Source organism: Jaculus jaculus, chromosome 10 (genome assembly GCF_020740685.1).
Source record: "Jaculus jaculus isolate mJacJac1 chromosome 10, mJacJac1.mat.Y.cur, whole genome shotgun sequence".
Lineage (NCBI taxonomy): Eukaryota > Metazoa > Chordata > Mammalia > Rodentia > Dipodidae > Jaculus > Jaculus jaculus.
Window position 1 is genome coordinate 55247420 of NC_059111.1, and position 20887 is coordinate 55268306.

Here is a 20887-nt window from a genome sequence, read left to right on the forward strand (position 1 = left end):
TATGAACTAAGACAAAGTTTTGATGGGTTTTGAGAGATGGAGTAATGTTATCTAGTTTGTTTCTGAAAGATCATTTTACCTGCTATTTGAACCGTGGACTTTTAGGAAGAAAGCAAGCACACTAGCAGTGATACCAGGAAGTTGTTTTTAGGGGTTAGGATGATATAGTTCAGTGGTTAGTCACTTGCTTACAAACCCTCTGTCCTGAGTTTGATTCCCCTCTGTAAAGCCAGATGCACAAAGTGGCACATGCATCTGAAGTTTGTTTGCAGTGGCAAGAGGCTCTGGAGTACTGGTACTTCTTCTCTCATATAAATAAATTTAACCAAAGGAAAGGTATTTATTAATTCATGTCAGTGTTAATCGTGGTTTGTATTAAGTAGTAACATGGAGATAATGAAAAGCTAGCCAATATGTGATATACTTTAAATATGGGGTTTGTGGAATTAGCTATAGTAAGATATGTAAAATATATAAATTTTTACAAGACTTTAAGGTACTTGACTTGTAGTTGCATATGCCATTTGCCTATAGTCCCAGCTACTTGAGAAAAGATGAAGTAGGATATTGTAAGCCCAGGAATATGATGCTAGCCTGGGCAATATAACAAGATCCAATCTCAAAAACAGATCAAATCTGTTTTGTTTTATTTTTATTTTTTAAGTTTTGAGCAACTAGTGGGTTAGCTAGTACATGAGTTCAGCAGATTGATTTACCAGGTTTGTAGATTATGTGTAGGTTCATGACCTGGGATTGTAGATTTGAGGTGGGATTATATATTGTATGTAGGTTTATGAGGTGGAAGAAACTGAGACATGATAGGGAGGTTCTTAATACCTCTTTGAGTTAAGATTGTTCATTTGAGATGTGTGTTAAGGAATTTAAAGTTAGTCTGGAATTGGCAGTGTAGCTCAGTGTTAGAGAGCTTGCTTAACCTGTGTTAGAACCTGGGTTTGATTCCTTGTACTACAAAAAAATAATACTTAGACTAGAGATGATAAATTCTTGTTCTGTTTAACAGTGTTTAGGAGTGGGCACAGCACAAAGAGGGATGGGACATTTCAGAGGTTTTGCAAAAGAGAAACTTGTTTTTAGCTATTAATCTTTAATTTACTAATAACGATTGTAATAACAAATAATGATAACAAAAGTACCAGCAACATATTCTATTAAACATGCCTTTGGTACCAAATTCCATAAAAGGTACTTTTGATTAATTCAATTCCATTTATCACAACTTTGAAGGAGGGCAATTACCATCTGACTTTGTGAACTAAAATGATGGGAAAAGAAGGGAACTAAGAGGAGGGAAGGAAAAGGGAAGGTGTAGGGGATGAGTAATTAAAGTCCATGCTATACATGTATGAAAATGTCTCTGTAAAACTCATCATTATGTGCAAATTGCTGATAATATTAATAAATAACCTAAGTAATTAAGTCTTAGAAAAATTAAATAATTTTCTCTGCATCATTTCATAGTAAATACCTAGTCCAGAATTTGCACCCAAAAGCTTTTTTGTATGAAAATTGCTTTATTTCTTCTTTCTCTCTCCTTTTTTTTTTTTTTTTTTCTTTTTTGAGGTAGGGTCTTGCACTAGCCCAGGCTGATCTGGTATTTATTATTATGTAGTCTCAGGCTGGCCTTGAACTCACAGTGATGCGCCTTCCTCTGCCTAAAGGTGCATACCACCATGCCCAGTTTGAAAGTTGTTTTATCTTTATATCTTTGACAGTACAGGGTGGACTCACTAGCCATAAGCCCCAGAAATTTATCATCAGTGCACACAACTGACCACTGGCTACTGTTTATCTGTGCCTGATTTCTGTCTTAAGGAAAATTTAATGTTAGACCATGAGATGCAACCTAGATAAAAAGAAAAATGAAGAAATTACATGGTGGGGCACAGAATGCCAAGTTGCTGAGGCACAAAGAATGGCCTTAATAATGAGGCTATACTGAGAACTCATCTTTTTCTTTGTTTGTTTTTAAACTTTTGTTTGTTTTTAAACTTTCCCTAAGAATTTAGTCCTGACTTTCATCTTTGTTTACTTTGGCCTGCTTCAAAAATTCATCTTTCTCCTGTCATTTCATCTATATTAAGGATGTCTGCCTAATGTGGTTTAAGTTCCCCTGTGCTGTAACCCACCATCATCACTTACCCCCCAAACCTTCTGATACCCTTTGGAGTGTAAGAGGAAGTAGAAGTGTAGAAGTGTTATCATCAGAAGAAGGTCTTTCCTTATAGTGAAGAATATTATGAGATAATATATGCAAAACAGTTTTAAAATGAATAAACTTCCTTCCAGTGGCACTATCTTTTCTTCTTTTTCTTTTTCATGCCTTAGAGACTAAGATCAGGGATTATAGGAGACTCAGGAGTCTGAGGCTTAGAGCAGGCAGTTTATGAGGAGTTAATGTGTGCCAAAGGAATTATAGAATTTTTTGAATTTTATTTTTATTTATTTGAGAGAGAGAGGCAGAGAGGGAGAGAGAGAATGGATGTGCCAGGGTCTCTAGCCACTGCAAAGGAACTCCAGATGCATGCGCCCCCTTGTGCATCTGGCTAATGTGGGTCCTGGAGAGTCGAACTAGGATACTTTGGCTTTACAGACAAACACCTCAACCACTGAGCCATCTCTCCAGCCTGGAATCATAGAATTTTAATTATCAGTGACTTATTAGATGCTGTCAGAGCTGTAAGTAAAGCCATAAACTAGAGAAAACACCTGCCCTCAACACTCAGGCATATTATGATCTTCCCTGTTGAAAAACATTTTGTTAAAGAATCATAATGCTGCAGTTCAGTTATCTCTAACTGAGGTACTGAGTATTCTTCAGGCCCAGCCCTCCTTGGCTGGTGATACAGAGGAGAGATTGGTCAGGTTCTGGATGGTATGGCCTAGTCTGAAGTAAGACTATCTGATGGCATAATATTAAAATAATTACGAAGATAAGTTTCTTTTTTCAAATGGTTCCCTTCCAGGATTTCTCTGATCCCATGGCACATTTGTAAGCCTTAAGAAAGTACTTTGGGGCTTTTCAGAGTGTGCAAATACTTGAAACTTAGGGATTCAAGAGGATGGGTTATAGCAACTGAAATTCTGTAAAGATGATTTTTTTTCTTGTTATAGGGATCAAACTTGGCTTTGTGCATAATAGGTATGATCTTCACCTCCAGCCTTGAAATTTTATCTATTTATTTTTGATTTTTGGTTGTTTCAAAGTAGGATCTCCCACCCCACCAGGCTAACCTGGAACTCACTCTGTAGTCCCAGGCTGGCTTTAAACTCACAGCACCCCTCCTACCTCTGCCTCTCTAGTGCTGGGAATAAAGGTGTGCATCAACACACCCTGCTAAAGTTTGTTTAAATTGTATTTACAGTAATGGACTACCAAGTAATTCATTGTGAAAGCAGGTTAAACATATCTGTCTCCTTAAACATTTATTTCTTTTTAAAAAATAGTTTATTGATTTATTTATTTGAGAGTGAGGGAGAGAAAGAGGTAGCTAGAGAGAGATCGAAAATGGGCACACGAGGACCAATGCAAATGAACTCCAGACACATGTACCACCATGTGCGTCTGGCTTATGTGGGTCCTAGGGAATCATACCTGGGTCCATAGGTTTCACAGGGATATGTCTTAATCACTATGCCATCTCTCCAGCCCAATCTTTTATCATTTCTTTATGGCAAAACATTTTGCATCTTTTGAGATCTACAGCATAGTCACTTATCTAGTCATTCTCCTGTGCAATAGCATACCAGAATTCTTACTTTTATCTAGCCACAGTGTAGTATATATTGACCAACCTTTCCTGACCTGTCCTAAGTTGTTTTGGCTCATGTGATACATTTGATGAATATATGATGAATAAGTACTGTAGGAATTATCTTCTGTTGGCTCTTGTAGCTTTATTTCTGTTTAACTTTGTGAGTCTTGAGCTTTGTGTTTGTTTCTTTTTTCTAGAGAGTGAAGGACATTCTCCAAGTCACATTGCTGTGTTATGTCGAGGCAGAGTTTTTGTCACTGATGTAATGTATGAAGGATGTTTAATCACCCCACCAGAACTTCTCAGGTTTTCAAACTGCCTTCTTGATTCTTCTTAGGTCTCAAGGTTTTATTTAGGTTAAAAAAAAATGTGTTCAGAATTTTCCTTCTCTAAAATGACAGTAAACTGAAAAGTAAGTTTTAAATATGCTATTTAAAAATATATACTTTTAATTTTTAAATTTTATTAGTTATGTCCTAGTTGGAGAAAAGGAAAACATTATAGATATTATTAGTCCCATTCTCCTATCTTGTCACTAGTTTGGTGTATTCTATCCTTCTAAATATATTGCAATGAATTTACATACATGTATTGCTTAAAAGAAGAGGGTATTTATATATGGAAATTTTATGTATAGTATGTGTTTGTGTACATATGCAAGTATAGTAGTGTTTTTTATAGATAATATTATTTTCTATATATGATTAACTAAAGATTAAAAGTAATGGCACATGTAAAAACAATTAAAATTTATTACATGATACTTTTCTTATATAAAACACAAATATAATTTGGGTATACAATAGTAAGTCCTCTGGGTATATGAATACAATTATTAATTAGATAAGGTATATATGATGTATATAAGATTAATTCTAAAACATTTTTTTCAAGTTCAAGTTATTTATTTAAACTTTGGAAATACATGTATATTTTCAAAGTTTTAAGTATCCAAATTCATTTTTTATTTTTCATAATTTTAATTTTTATTAGTTATAAACTTTACTGTATGAACAAATCATATGTTGGTCATATCCTCCTTGTGTTATCCTCTTATATCTCCTCAATCCTGTCCTCATTCCACTGAGGGCTCTACTCAGTGGGATTAGTGGTATTCACCATAGGGTCATGAATGTGTCAGTTAGTCTCTGTGTCGAGGGGTAAGTAAATTCAGGCTACTCCTTCCCACCCTGTGACTCTTTAAATCTTTCTGCCTCTCCAATTAATTTTTAAAACGAATTGTTATCCAATATACTTTTAGTATTACCAGGACACATAATTACCTTTTAAACTATGGGAAATAAAAATTCTTACTTTTAATATGACAGAAACATTTTACATACTGATCAACATCATGACCTGTTGAAGGCCTTTGTGGCTCCTGTGTGCCTATGATCTTTTTGACTATGTCTTCCTTATCTTCCATAAGGCAACTGACATATATCTACAAGAAATGCTGTAGTGAACCTGATGGACCTGGCATAGCAGCATTAACTAGTGAGGAGCGAACAAGATGGGCTAAGGTGATAATTTATGCTATCCTTCATAAACTTTTGTTTAACAAAATCTTTGGATATTTTTCTGGATATGTTGTATTCAAAATGTAACACTTAATCATTATCTCCTTGCCCTTTAGACACGAGAATATCTGATTGATCTTGATCCAGAGAACTTGACTTTGCTAGAAAAAATTCAGTCCAGTTTACTGGTATACTCCATAGAGGATGGCAGTCCACACGCAACAGCAGAAGATTATTGTCAGGTAGCTTTCGTCTTGTCTTCTCACCAGTTTTTCTGGAGGCTCTCTATATGCATCCATTGAACATGAGAAGATATTTTTTCTCTTTTAATTATAAGGCTGTTAAACTCTCAGCTATGAAATATTGACCAAATTAAATCCTACACATAGATAAAATAGTGCTTTGTACATACTGTATTGTTTAAGTTAGTTGAGATGTAATTTGAACTTTGTTTAGAGAAGCATGACTATTATTTACATGTTATGCCCATATTTTCTGTTTTCCATCAACTATTTACATAGAGTATCTGCACAGAACACTGGCAGAAAACTAATTTTCTTCTAAAAGCTGACATAAAAATTTACTTATAACTCATATAATTGTACCTTGATCAATTGTAGGGGTCCTATCCTAAGAATTTTATCACCCTTGTAAGTAGTCAATTGTAATTTAGTTTTATAAACACTCTGACTTCAGGAGATGCATATTTTTTTAACTTATTATTATTTATTTATTCAAAAGTGACAGAGAGATAAAGAGGCAGGTAGAGACAGAGAGAATTGGCGCGCCAGGGCCTCCAGCCACTGCAAACGAACTCCAGACGTGTGCGCCCCCTTGTGCATCTGGCTAACGTGGGTCCTGGGGAATGAAGCCTCGAACCGGGGTCCTTAGGCTTCACAGGCAAGTGCTTAACCGCTAAGCCATCTCTCCAGCCGCAGAGATGCATATTTTTAAAAATACTTTATTTATTTATTTGAGAGAGAGAGAAGCAGATAGAGAGAAAGACAGACTGGGCATGTCAGGGCCTCTAGCCACTACAAACAAACTCTAGATGCATGTGCTCTCTTGTGCATCTGGCTTATGTGGGTCTGGGGCATTGAACCAGGGTCCTTAGGCTTCTCAGGCAAACACCTTATCCGCTAAGCTATTTCCCCAGTCCTGACTTTAGTAGATTTAAGAAGAGTAAATGAAACTTATTTTTCTTTTTCCCCAACCCTGGAGTAACGTTTTTAGGACCTGGGAACTAAGATGTACTCATTATATTAGCAGAACTCTCATCTTTATTTATTTATTTATTTATTTTTATATTTTAAAACTTTTATTAACATTTTCCATGATTATAAAATATATCCCATGGTAATTCCCTCCCTTCCCACCCCCACAGAACTCTCTTCTTTTAAAAACATTTGTTATTTTAAAGTTAGCTTACGGGCTGGAGAGATGGCTTAGTGGTTAAGCACTGGCCTGTGAAGCTTAAGGACCCCATTTCAAGGCTTGACTCCCCAGGACCCACGTTAGCCAGATGCACAAGGGGGTGCATGCATCTGGAATTCATTTGCAGTGGCTGGAGGCCCAGATGTGCCCATTCTGTCTCTCTGTCTCTCTATGTCTCTTTCTCTCTCTCTCTGTCACTCTCAAATAAATAAATAAAAATAACAAAAAATAAATAAATAAAGTTAGCTTACAAAGTAGTAGATTTCCTAGTGGCATGTTTATATTTATTTGTTTAGTTTTGGTTGTCCTTTCCATCTCCCTTCATTCATCAATATTAAGTGATAGGAAAAAATAATACAGTTTTAAAAATCTTTTAGCTAGTAAACAACTCTTTCTGGCTGTATTTCAGAGGAGGAAAGAATTACCAAAACACTTAAGAAAGATGATATTTTAATGTAGTGTTCAAATGTAATTAGGTTGTAGTATACTATGTATAAATGTGTATGATTTGCAGCACATATGATAGAAGCTTCATAATTCATAATAATTACTTTTACTGTCCATAGTTCCATGATGTACTCTACTTGCTTGCTTGCTTGCCTGCCTGCCTGCCTGCCTTTCTTTCCTTCTTTTCTTCCCTTCATTTCCCTCCCATCTTTGTGAAGAATATTGTTTATGATGCTGTAGATTGTTTCATGATTCATAAATTGGTCAGAATAAACAGTATGGAAGATAGATTAATTGAGATAAAAATTATTAAGATATTTTATTTTTAACTCTAGGTTTCTTCAGGTATCCAAATTCCAAAAGGCTTCTGTTTGCAGTTATATGTTCTGTAAACATTCATGAATAATGCATCAGCATTTTGTTTTGTTTGAATTTTCTTGTGATTTGAGAAATAGCTGATGTCATAATTAGAATTAACTATTGTGTATAGCTGTATTGACACTTTATATTATTTTATTTATTTATTAGTTTTTTGAGGTAGGGTCTCTAGCTCAGGCTTACCTGGAATTCACTATGTAGTATCAGGGTGGCCTCAAACTCATAGCAATCTCTGTCTCCTGAGTGCTGGGATTAAGGCTGTGTACCACCACACCCTGCTCATATTTAAATTTTGTTGGCTTGAAAATGAAAAGTGAAATGATACATATGTTTAAGTTGTAAATACTTGATAGCAAACCCTTTTAATTTGGAAAAATAAATATATTTTAGGTCATTGAAAGACTCCTCACTGGAGATCCAACAGTACGCTGGGGTGACAAATCCTATAACTTGATTTCTTTTTCTAATGGAGTGTTTGGCTGTAATTGTGATGTAAGTAAACTACTGAAGTGTTTTATTTGTTTCCTTTTATTCTGAACTTTTCTAGTTTGTTCATTTTTAATTGTTTAGGGTAACTTAGGGCAATAAATCACAGTTACTTACATTATACTGGGTATAGTATAAGTAAGCATTTTAAAATTTTATGTCACAATAACAAAACATTTAGTTATGCATTCTTATTGGAAGTAGAGCATATATCTAGATTTTTTTCTTCTGTTGAAAGGCCAACAGTCTGATGTACATCTGAAGAAAAGAATTTGCAATTTTTGTGTGATATAATTTCTTAAAACCTACTGTCATTTTGCTAAAAATGATATCTGATAAAAATGACATTATATGGTATCATGTATATAGTTTATGAATAGGGCGATGTTTCTAGGTATATTTCTAGATTTCAGGATTTGCTTAGTGATGAGTTAATATTTGCCTAGAATGACACATGATATTTGGAATACTATTTAGACTATGAATATTAAAATGCCTGGTAATTGCTATCATTTTTTAACCATCCTACAAAATAAAAATCTGCGTTTCTTTTTTAGGTTTGTGTATAAAGAGTACATTTTAATTTATTTATTCATTAGTTTTGTACTCAGTGAATACAATCAAGTTGGTACCATTGTTAGGCTCATCCATGTCCTACCCCCTTCTTTTGCCCTCACCCCCTTGTTGAGGTATATGGGTCTTGCATTGTTGAATTAGCCCACAGTTATAGGTAGAAGAAATGTCTCTGCATATCATGGCCCAACATGTGGCTCTGACATTCTTTCCGCCCCCTCTTCCACAAAATTTCCCTGAGCCATGTTTGGTTCATTTTGGGTCTGCTTCAGTGATGAGGTGTTGGGGGCCTCTGCGTCTCTGGATATCTGATTTGGTAGGAGTTGATTGTTCTCTTTGTTGATCTCTTTCACCCTTGTGCTGGTACCCAGTTCACCAAGAAAACAGCACCCTTGCTTGTTTCACCAATTATTCTTAGTTTCATGATAGGGCCCTTTTGAGGTATGATGGGGTGGTTCTCTCCTTAGGATCTGTGTCTATCTGAAAAAGAGAAGCAGATTCTCCAGTGGAGAATAAAGTTAGCACCATACAAATGGGACAACCCTTATTTTTTTATAGAGAATTTAATAGGTGTAGGCCCTCTTGTAGCCCACGATTGGTGGTGGTTTGATAATGGAGAGCAGGCTCATGTTTGGATATGAAAAATCTGCTTTTTTTTTATTTGTCTTGTCTCTTTTCTGGTCTTTACTAGCTCTTTTTCCATTCAGGAAATCTGTAAAGTAAGGAAATGAGACAAAACAAATACCAAATTCCCCATAGTTTCAGGGGGTTATTGTTTTTGTGGTGCTGGGGGTTGAACCCAAGGTTTTAGATGCATGTTAGATAAGTAGTCTGCCACTGAGCTATAGACTTAGCTCTGTTTTAATGGTTTTATTAATCTGTATTTACTCAGTTTTATATGATGGAAATTTAACCTGGTGTTGGCCTCAGAAGATATTTGGTAGCATAGATGTATGCCTAAGTATGGGTAAGGCTAACTTCTGGTTTTCAAATGCTTTTTGTAGAAATCTCTCTCCATTTTTACACACTAGGCTTCTTTTTAGGTAGAGTGCCCAATAGGATTGAGTCTCCCTGTTTTTCAGCAAGTCCCAATGTTCTTGTCTCTGCTCCCTTAAGTGCTGGGGCCACAGGCATGCCCAGCTTTGTACAAGTGTGCTGGGAATTGAACTCATGCTTACACAGCAAGTGCTCATAGTGAGCCATCTCTAGGCTCAATGATTATGTTTGTGAATGCTCACCTCTTGGCTTTCTTCATTTAGAAAAGTTCATATGCATCCTAAATGCCCTCTTATAGTCTGCTGTCCTTGAAACTTAAGAACATCTTAGAACATTACATAATGTATATCTGCTTTGATTCCCAGTAAAAACACTTTATTTCTCTGGAATGTTCATATTTGCTATTACACGCATGCACATGCGTGCACGCGTGCGCACACACACATACACCTCTAATATTCCCAGATCCCTAATTAGATGTTTCTAGCTTTGAACATTTGTTCATTTTTCTCTACCCCAAATAAGCAGTTCTTAATGGTGTAGTGTATCTCATTAGGAAGTGAGGCATTTAATGATACACCTTTCCTGTTATAAGTGAAAGAATGCTGGGTTAAGTTCTAATTTGACATGTAGTACTAATGTCATCTTTCTTCATTGTAGCATGCTCCTTATGATGCCATGGTTATGGTCAACATTGCCCATTATGTTGATGAGAGAATTTTAGAGAGTGAAGGAAGATGGAAGGTATGTCAGAGAAAATACTTCTTTTTTCCTTTAAACATTTTCATAGGTAAAGTATTTTTATGTCTTCTGTATTTCTAGGGTTCAGATAAAGTACGGGATATACCACATCCAGAGGAGCTTGTTTTCACTGTGGATAAAAAAGTACTAAATGATATCAGTAATGCTAAAGCCCAACATCTCAAACAGGTAGTAGAGTTTTCACCTTTTTCTTAGATGGAAATGCTTCCTCTTTTAACTGTAATTTATAAAAATGTGGCTATTATCAAAGCATGATTGCATAAAAGATTTTAAAATTACATTCTTTATGTCTGATGACTAATGCAAATAATTGATTTTCTTTTGGGTATTCTTCAAGTATTCTGTTTTCCTAATGAAATCTTTTATCAGTCCTCTGATGTACAGATTGCAGCATATGCCTTCACATCTTTTGGCAAAAAGCTCACAAAGAAGTATTCGCTTCACCCTGACACATTTATTCAGCTTGCACTTCAGCTGGCTTATTACAGACTTCATGGACGGTGAGAACTATTTGTTTTCCATTTTCAGTTAAAGTCTAAGGGTGTGTATTTTACATAGCAATTACATCCTAATCCCCTAGTGGATTTTTTCACCCTTTTACAGGTAACTGCATCTTACTTTGTGCTGCCATTAGTCATTCTTTGTCTTAATACTTTACCAGTGCTCACTTTCTGCTCAGAGAGGCTTTACAGTAGGAAACCTTTGTGTGCGTTAATGATTTGTAAAACTTGTCTCCCATTGTATGGGTTTACTGTTTCTTATTTCTCTCTTTTCCAGAACTTAAAAATTTTTGATGTTGTGAATGATGCTATGTATAAAGTGTGGAGGTCAGAGGACAATTTTGGGGTGTTTGTCCTTGTCCTCTACCTTCCTTAAGGCAGGGTCATCTCTCACTCTGGATGTCCTCCATTGTATTCTTCAGGCTAATTGGCCAGCAAACTTCTGGAAAAATGTTGCAGTTACCTTCACATTACTGGGAAAGCACTTGACTAGAAGCAGCTTATGGGAGGAGAGGGTTTATTTCTTTACGGTCTCAAGGGGAAGTTTCATTTTGGCAGAGGGAAACATGGCATGATCCGAGGCTGGATGTCATCTCCTGACCAACATCAGGTGGATAATAGCAGCAGGAGAGAGTACTAAACTAACACTGGCAAGCTAGGGCAAATAAAAAAACCATTAGGGTCCACCTCCAGCAGCACACTTCCTTCAGCAAGGCTCCACCTCCCAAATTGACATTAGCTGGGGATCAAGCGTTCAGAACACATGTTTACAGAGGACATCATTCAAACCACCACAGAAAATCCTTTGTTGTCTGTGTGCTGGGATTACAGAAGCTTGCTATAGCTTTTAGTTTTTACATGGAGTCTGAGGATCTGAGCTTAGTTGTTCAAGCTTGTGAGAAGCACTTGACCCACTGTTTTCTTTTTCTTTTATTGCTGATCCAAGAAAACATTACCAAATCCAATACAATGACGCTTTCACCCTATGTTTTATTCTAAGGTTTCTTTTTTTTAAAAAAAGAAAACTTTGTATTTTTAGTTTTTATTTATTTGAGAGAGAGAAAGAGAGGCAGACAGAGTGAGACTGAGTATGGGTGCACTAGGGTCTCCTGCCTCTGCAAATAAATTTCAGATGTATGCACCAATTAGTGCATCTGGCTTTATGTGGGTACTGGGGAATTGAACCCAGGTTGTCAGGCTTTGCAAACAAGTGCTTTAACTGCTGAGCCATCTCTGTAAACCCCCTTCTAAGGGTTTTAAAGTTTTAGCTCTTATTTTAGATCTTTGGTTCATTTTGAGTTAATGTCTATACGTGGTTTAAGAGTATTTTGGAATTATTTACAGAAACAGACTGTGTGTATGCGTGTGTGTGCAGAGAGTGATTTGAGATTGATTGATTGAGGTTTATTATGGAAATGGGCTCATGTGATTATAGAGGCTGCGAAGCTCCATGGTGTATGTGGTGGTTTGATACAAGTGTCCACCATAAACTTAGGTGTTCTGAATGCTAGGCTCCCAGCTGATGGAGATTTTGGAATTAATACTTCCTGGAGGCAGTGTATTGTTGGGGCCAGGCTATGGGATTTATAGCCAGTTTCCCCTTGGCAGTGTTTGGCACACTGCTGTTTTTGTCCATCTGATGTTGGTGAGAAGGTGATGTCCATTCTCTAATCATGCCATCGTTTTCCCCTGCCATCATGGAACTTCCCCTCGAGTCTGTAATCCAAAATAAACCCTTTTTTCCCCACAAGCTGCTCTTAGTTGGGTATTTTCTGTCATCAATGCTAACTTGACTGCAACAATGTATATCTGAAATTTGGAGAACCAGAAGGTTGGTAGTGTGATTTATTGTGAATCTAGATTCTTGGGAAGTGAGTGAGATGGCCTGATGGTCTACGTTCTAGTCGAGTTTCGGAGGCTCAACAGCCAGGAGCACCCCTGTGTAAAGGCATAACTCTCCAGTTCTGATGGCGACTTTGTCCTTCCAGGCCCTCAGTAGATTAGATGATTCCCATCCACACTAAACTTAAGGTTTAATTTTGGGTTTTTAGTTTTCTTCAGGTAGCTTATCCATCTATGTCACTACCACACCATTTTGCTACTGTATCTTTGTTGTGGGTTCAAACTCTGAAAAAGTGAGTCATTCACCTTTGTCCTTCTTTTCAAGATTGTTTTGAAATTCCATACATGAATTTAGAGTGAGTTTTCCACTTCTACACAAAATGCCATGGTATCTGGACAGGCTGCATTGAACTGTGAATCACTTGTGGGTGTGCCATCACCTTATCAAGGTTGTATTAGGGCACATGAACATAGATTGAAATCTTTTTTACTTTGTTCGGAGTTTGTAGGTTTTGGTGTCCATGACTTTTCAACTCCTTGGTTAAATTTAATCTTGAGTATTTTATTCTTTTTATTGCCTTTGTAAATAAATGTTTTTCTAAATTTCTATTCATTGCTAATACATAAAACTGCAACTGATTTTTGTATCCTAAAATTTGCTGAATATACTAGCTCTAACAGTTTCTTTTGTTGTTGTGGCTTTTTGAGGCAAGGTTTCACTTTAGCCCAGGCTGACCTGAAACTCAATGTGTAGCTCAGGATGGCCTGGAACTCGTAGTGCTGTTTCTACCTCAGTCTTCAGAGGCACGCATCACCACATCTGACTTCAGCTCTAACTTTTTTTGGTAAATTCTTTAGGCTTTCTAAATATGAACTTAGATCATCTGTAACTAGATATATTTTCCTTCTTTAGAATTTAGATGACTTTTATTTCTCCGTTCAGAACGTGTTCTAAGTAGAATAAACATGGCTAAATGACACATTGTTTCTTCCTATCTTAGTTTTTTACTCATAAAGATTGTTAGCTGCAGCTTTTTCATAGAAGCCCTTTATAATGTTAAGAACTTCCTTTTATTCCTAGTTTGTTGTGTGTTTTTATTTTATTTAAATTTTTTATGAGAGCGAGAAAGAGAGAATTGGCATGTTAGGACCTCTAGACACTGCAATCAAACTCCAGATGCATGCACCACTTTGTGTACATGCACGACATTGCATATGTGCCACCTTATGCATCTGGTTTATGTAGGATCTGGGGAGTCAGTTTAACATGGGTCCTTAGGCTTTGCAGGCAAGTGTCTTAACCATTAATCTATCTCTCCAGCCTTTATAAATTAATTAATTATTGTTCTGTGTTTTGATTGTGACTTGGTATAGACTTTTTCCAAATACTTTTTTCTGTATCAGGATGATCGTATAGGGTTTTCCATTCATTTTAATATGACATAGTACATTTGTTGATTTCCATGTTCAGTTACCTTTGCATTTCTGGTGTAAGTGCCATGTATTATTTGATTTTCTAGAAGTCTGGTGAAGACTTTTGTTTCTATACTCATCATAGGATATTGGCCTATAGATTTTTTCCTTGTGGTATCTTTGTGTAGTGCAAGTATCAGATAGTGGTAGCCTGGTGTTAGAGTCAGAAAGTGTTCTGTAGTTATATTGAAGAGTTTGAGAAGTATTGGGGTAAATTTTTAATGTTTGATAGACTTTACCTATAAAGCCATCTCAATGTTTATTTTTCTTTGGGTGGTTTTTTGATTGCTGATTCAGTCTCAACTTGTTATAGGTCCAATGAGGTTTTTGTTTTATGTTGAAAGAGATTAGGTAGGTGAGTGCTTCTTAAAATATGCCCATTTAATTTAGGCTATCCAATTTACTAGTATACAACTGTCTTGTTCTTTGTAATCCTTTTATTTCTGTAGAGTCAAGAGTAATTTTACCTCTTTCATAGCTGAATTTTAAATTAGAATGTTCCCTATTTTTCTTAGTTCATTTCCCTCCTATTTTCTACTCACACTTATCTCCATTTCAGTATTTCCTTTTTTTTCCAGTTATCTAGTTTGCTCTTTTTAAAATTTTTTTTTGTTCATTTTTATTTAGTTAGTTGAGAGTGACGGAGAGAGAAAGAGGCAGACAGAGAGAGAATGGGTGCACCAGGGCCTCCAGCCACTGCAAATGAACTCCAGATGCATGCACCCCCTTGTGCATCTGGCTAATGTGGGTCCTGGGGAATGGAGCCTCGAACCGGGGTTCTCAGGCTTGACAGGCAAACATTTAACTGCTAAGCCATCTCTCCAGCCTGAGTTTGCTCTTTTTTATAGTTCCATAAGATGTGCAATTGATTTATTGATCTGAGATGTTTGTATAATATTTTAAAGTGTTTAGTGGACATTTAATAATTACACATATAAATTAGAATATGTGGTGTTACATCTCTTATTCATCTTACATGCCCTCCATTTCCATCTAAATCACTGCTTGTAACAGAATTTCATTAGTTTTTATGACTGAATATTCTGCTATATATGTGTATATATCATATACACATACATATATTCAAATACACATTTATCCATGTTGATAAATACTTAGGATCATTCCATATATTGATTATAGTGAAAAATATTATAATAAAATGGCAGTGCATATATCTCGTTGACATTTTTACTTTAAGTCATTTGAATGCATGGGTGTTCTGTTTTCAGTGTTTCTTAAACTATCAGTATGCCTTTTCCTATCTTCCTCCTATTGTATTTTATGTGGTGAAGAAGCAACATCATTTATACTATATAGTCTGAATTTTCCTGATTATATGTCCATAGGATACTTCAACAATGTGCTCTTTTTCCTTTATTTTCTGTGAACTAGTTGGTAGGGCTAGGCAATAGAGAATAAAAGGTGATTTTTTTTTTTTGTTGTGTTATGACAAATCAGATGATTAATGTAATTTGCCTTCTATTGCATACTTAGCTGTCAGCGAGAATCCATTATAAACATCCCTTCCTGAATATTTTACTTTGTTTGTTATTTTTAAATTTTTATTTTTAAAAATTATTTTATTTATGGGAGAGAGAGAAGGAGAGGGAGAGAGAGAGGAGGGGAGAGGGAAGGAGGGATGGAGGGAGGGAGGGAGGGAAAGAAAGAATGGGTATGCCAGGGCCTTCAGCCACTGCAAATGCATCTTGTGCATCTGGCATATGTGGTCCTGGGGGATCAAACGTGGGTCCTTTGGCTTTGTCCTTGACCACTAAGCCATCTCTCCAGCCCTTGTTTTAGTTTTTGAGATGGGTTCTTACTGTGTTACATAGGTTGATCTAGAAGTTCTGAACTAAAGTGATCCTTCTGCCTCAGCCTCCCGGGAATTAGGTCTACAGATGTGTCATGTCCAGATTCCTGAATGCTTTTAGGAGCCAATGATGATTATGACAGGATCCATCATTTAGTTATGGGTTACACAGTGGTGATACTTTGCCATTCACTTTTATAGCATTTATTTATTTGGTTTAAGAATACCTCCTCCCTCATGACTTCCCTTCTAACAGGTTCTGCATATGTTACCCAGCTGGTTTCAAGCTCTTGAGCTCAAGTGATCCTCCAGCCTCAGTCTCCTCAGTAGCTGGAGCTACAGGCACAAGCCACTGTGCCCAGCTATTTTGAGAGTTGCTGTTTTTGAACAAATATTATCTTCATTCTAGTTAAAGCTCTTTTTTTTTTTTTTTTGACTTTTTGGTTAGCATTTCTCCTGAGAGAAATAGAAACACTGCACAGAAGTCTCAAATGTTTGAGCTCTCATAGTATCCACATTCATATTTCTCACTGTCATTCCACTGGACCTCATTGATTATGAATTCTAAGGGCAGTTCATATCTATCTAAAGTTGGCCGACATTCATCCGTTGAGAAAAATGCTGACAACCAAGGACTCTGCTTCTATTTCTATGTAGCAAAATGCTCCAAAATTTAGTAACTTAGACAATGTCTATTCATAATACACGTTTACTGCAGGTCAGTAATCCAGGCATTTAGCTGGGTGCATGTCTCAGGAGTGTGGTCAGTGGCAGCCAAGGATGTGCTCTCATCCTTAGGTTCTCCTGAGGAACAATCTTCATAAAGGCTAGCAGGACTTGGTTCCTTCTTCACTGCTGTCCAAAGGGCATCCTGTGGTTTTTTGCCACCCAGGCCTCTAAACTGGAAGCTGGCCTTCCCTCAGAGAAAGAAAGAGAGAGCTCTTTTCTTTTCTTTCTTTCTCCTTTTTTTTTTTTTTTTTTGTTACAGTCTCTCCATTGCACAAGCAAGTCACTAAAATCTAGTTCACATTCAAACATTCAAAGTGTGCTAGAGTCTAAATAGCAAGTGGCATGTATCTTTGGGGGCTGTTCCAGAAACTGCTTATCACAAACTAAGTATACATAACAAGACCTCAGCTGAGTCTTTGAAATAGCCCATATTATCAGAGGTTTCTCAAAGATGCCTCTTATCAAAGTCACAACTCTAGTCTGAATTGTAGGGGCTGTCTGAGCAGAATCAGTTTTATGAGGTAACTGCATTATAATACACTAGAGCATTTTCTTATCATGCTCTGCTCTCCATTTTTTAGCCCTGGTTGCTGCTATGAAACAGCCATGACAAGATATTTTTATCATGGCCGTACAGAGACTGTGCGGTCCTGTACAGTGGAGGCAGTCAGGTGGTGCCAGTCCATGCATGACCCTTCTGCCAGTGTGAGTATTGGAAAAGAGAAAATTATCAGGATTTGTTAAATGGTTCTAATGGACCTTTGGTTCTTAACTTTCTTTGCTTGCATTTCACTGAATCACTAAAACACTTTGAGACTTTTTTTCCTAAAGTTTTCAAAGCATTAATTTAGCAATGAAATCTGTACTTAGACAGAAGAATAGATGATCTGGAAAGAAAGCCCTTTTGTATCATTTTCTAAGAAAAATGTCTTCATTACTCTTGAGTTTTTCAGTACCAATGATGAACCTTTAAAGCAGCATCAGTGAAATGCAGAATTTACCCAAAGTACATTTAAGAGGAAGCTTTTCATGTTGCTGGGTTTTTGACATTACAGATTCTAGTTCTTGTTACAAATAACTAGGGCCTAAGCAAGACTGTATGTTTTATTATTATTATTGTTATTATCATTGCTATTATTAATTACTCAGTTTTTCAAGGTAGGGTCTTGCTCCAGCCCAGGCTGACCTAGAATTCATTATGTAATCTCAGGGTGGCCTCAAACTCACAGCTTTCCTCCTTCCTCCGCTTCCCAAGTGCTGAGATTAAAGGTATGTGCCACCATACCCAGCTTTATTATTATTATTTTGAGACTATGTCTCACTCTGTAGGCTAGGCTGATCTAACTCATTATGGAACCAGGTTGTCCTTGAATTCCTGCCATTCCTCCTATCTCAGTCTCCCAAGTGCTGAGATTGTAGGTGTGAGCCACCATACCCAGCTTAGCTTAGTTTTTGACATATTTAGACAACAATCTATTTCTTTCCTACTATTGTTATGTTGCTTATTTATTTTATTTATTTATTTGAGAGAGAGAGAGAGACAGAGAAAGCGAGGCAGAGAGAGAGAGAGGGCATGCCCGGGCCTCGAGCCAATGCAAACGAACTCCAGATGCATACGTCACCTTGTGCTTATGTGGATATGTAATCAAACTTGGTTCCTTGGGCTTTGCAGGCAAGTACCTGCAAACAACTAAGCAATCTCTCTAGCCCTATTTCTTTAATTTAGGTAGATGTATATGTGAGTATATGTTAATTTTCACAGAAATTATTACCTTTGTAGTAATGCTTTAGTTTCTTTTAAAAATATTTATTTATCTACTTATCAGAGAGAGAGACAAAGAGGCAGACGGAGAGAAAATGGGTATGCCAGGCGTCTAGCCAATATAAACAAACTCCAAATGCATATGCCATCTTGTGCATCTGGCTTTACGTGGGTACTGGGGAATTGAACCTGGGTCCTTTGGCTTTGCTGGCAAATGCCTTAACCTCTTAAGCCATCTGTCCAGTTCCTAGTTTGTTTGTTTATTTATTTACTCAAGAACAAGAGAGGCAGATATAGAGAGAATGGGTGTGACAGGGCCTCTAGCCACTCCCAACAAACTCCAGACTTACACATCACCTTGTGCATATGGCTCCACGTAGGTCTTGGGGAATCAAACCCAGGTTTTTAGGGTTTGCAGGCAAGCACCTTAACCATAAACCCATCTCTCCAGTCCACTTCTTAAATTTTTTTATTTAGTTTTGAAATGCAAAATATTTCTCTTTTTATATTAACATCACAGGTATCTCAAAGCAATTGTCTGTCTATAGGTTTCTCTTTTCATATTCTAAAAAAGAAATAATCAAAGCTGAGGGATAACAGGAGGAAGAAAAGCCAATAGAAAAAAATAGGAAAAGAAAGAAGCATGTGTCCTAGGTCTACCTAGAAATCTGTATTTCTTCCATTACCCAAATCCTGTGTTTTTGTTTTTTTTTTAACAAGTCCTTATAAATAATTTTGTTTGCTTGGGTTTTGATTTATATGGAAACTTGATTGTTCTAATTTTTAATATTTATTTATTTATTTATTTGAGAGAGAGAGAGAGCAAAAGAGGCAGATATATAGAGAGAATGGGCATGCCAGGGCCTCCAGCCACTACAAATCCAGTCACATATGCCACCTTGTACATCTAGCTTGCGTGGGTCCTGGGGAATCAAACCAGGTCCTTTGGCTTTGTTGGCAAGCACCTTAACTGCTAGGCCATCTCTGCAGCCTTGATTGTTATTTTTTAAAAAAATATATTTTATTTATTTTTAGAGAGAGAAAGAGGCAGATAGAGAGGAGAGAATGGGCATGTCAGGACCTCTAGCCACTGCAAATGAACTCCAGATGCATGTACCCCCTTGTGCTTCTGGTTTACATAGGTCCTGGGGAATTGAACTGGGGTCCTTAGGCTTCTCAGGCAAATTCCCTAACCACGAAGCCATTTCCTCAGCCTTTGTTCTAATTTTTAATGCAGCTTCTTGAGCGGCAGAACAAGATGTTGGAAGCTTTTGCAAAGCATAACAAAATGATGAAAGATTGTTCAACCGGAAAAGGTACTTATATTTGAATTAGTCTGACTTTTAAAAAACCTCTGTTATAAACTTTATTTTGACTTCAAGTTTGGGGCTTTATTGCAGGATTTGACCGTCACCTTTTAGGTCTTTTACTAATAGCCAAAGATGAAGGTCTCCCTGTTCCAGAACTCTTCACTGACCCCCTTTTCTCCAGAAGGTAATGTGATATAATGTTTTATAACCTACACCAAGCCATTTCTTGTTTTTTAAATTTTTTTCCCCAAATGTTAAAAGTTTTTCAGAAATAATACAAGTATCTGCAGGTGTAGCAAAAATCTTTCCTTTGTGTCATACAGTGGAGGAGGTGGAAATTTTATTCTCTCAACAAGCCTGGTTGGTTATCTGCGGATCCAAGGAGTTGTGGTTCCCATGGTGTATAATGGGTATGGTTTTTTTTACCACATCAGAGATGACAGGTAAGCCTACTCTTTATTCTTACTGAATTTAGGATGAAACGTCATGTTTGTTGTTTTTTACATTTTTCCTATACTATGACTTTACTAGTGTTGCTATGTATTACTTGCTGCTGTTTTTGTTGTGCAGCATTTAATGTGTATATGTATTTCTCCATCCTGCTTTTGAGATACTTTTGAACCTGTTAGGTTTTTATGCAGTATACTGTTTCTGGGATCATATCACCCTGAAGGCAGTATGTTATTTAATATATTTGACCTGTATGAGATATTTTTAAAATATACTTGAGCTTTCCTAGGTTAAAGATGAGAAGAGGGGGCTGGATAGATGACTCAGCTACCTAAGCTGCTTGCCTGTAAAGCCTAATGACCTGGGTTCAATTTCCCAGTACCCACATAAAGCTAGGTACACAAAGTGGTACATGCATCTGCAGTTTGTTTGTAGTGGCAGGAGGCCCTAATGTGCCCCTTTTCTTTCTTTCTGTACCTCTATCTCCAATTCTTCTCTGTCCCTCTGCTTGTAAATAAGTAAGTAGATATGAGAAGGAATCATTTCCCTTTGCAGAGAGGAGCTTGGAGGTACTTCAGTTAGAATACAGAAAATTGGGATGATATTATACATGACACTTTAGTTTTTAATATATTATTT

General features: G+C 36.7%; 1 protein-coding gene across 4 annotated transcripts in view; it reads left to right on the forward strand.

Moving 5' to 3' along the window:
- Positions 1 to 20887, forward strand: part of Crot (carnitine O-octanoyltransferase) — a 35530-nt gene that overhangs the window by 9781 nt on the left and 4862 nt on the right. For all 4 annotated transcript variants that reach the window (XM_045160914.1, XM_004662297.2, XM_045160913.1 and 1 more), the window contains exons 7-17: positions 3971 to 4079; positions 5203 to 5296; positions 5410 to 5535; positions 7943 to 8044; positions 10268 to 10351; positions 10430 to 10537; positions 10739 to 10869; positions 17308 to 17431; positions 19726 to 19804; positions 19889 to 19982; positions 20122 to 20241. In XM_045160914.1, the coding sequence (XP_045016849.1) occupies positions 3971 to 4079; positions 5203 to 5296; positions 5410 to 5535; positions 7943 to 8044; positions 10268 to 10351; positions 10430 to 10537; positions 10739 to 10869; positions 17308 to 17431; positions 19726 to 19804; positions 19889 to 19982; positions 20122 to 20241 (1171 nt within the window). The remainder of the gene's footprint in view (positions 1 to 3970; positions 4080 to 5202; positions 5297 to 5409; positions 5536 to 7942; positions 8045 to 10267; positions 10352 to 10429; positions 10538 to 10738; positions 10870 to 17307; positions 17432 to 19725; positions 19805 to 19888; positions 19983 to 20121; positions 20242 to 20887) is intronic.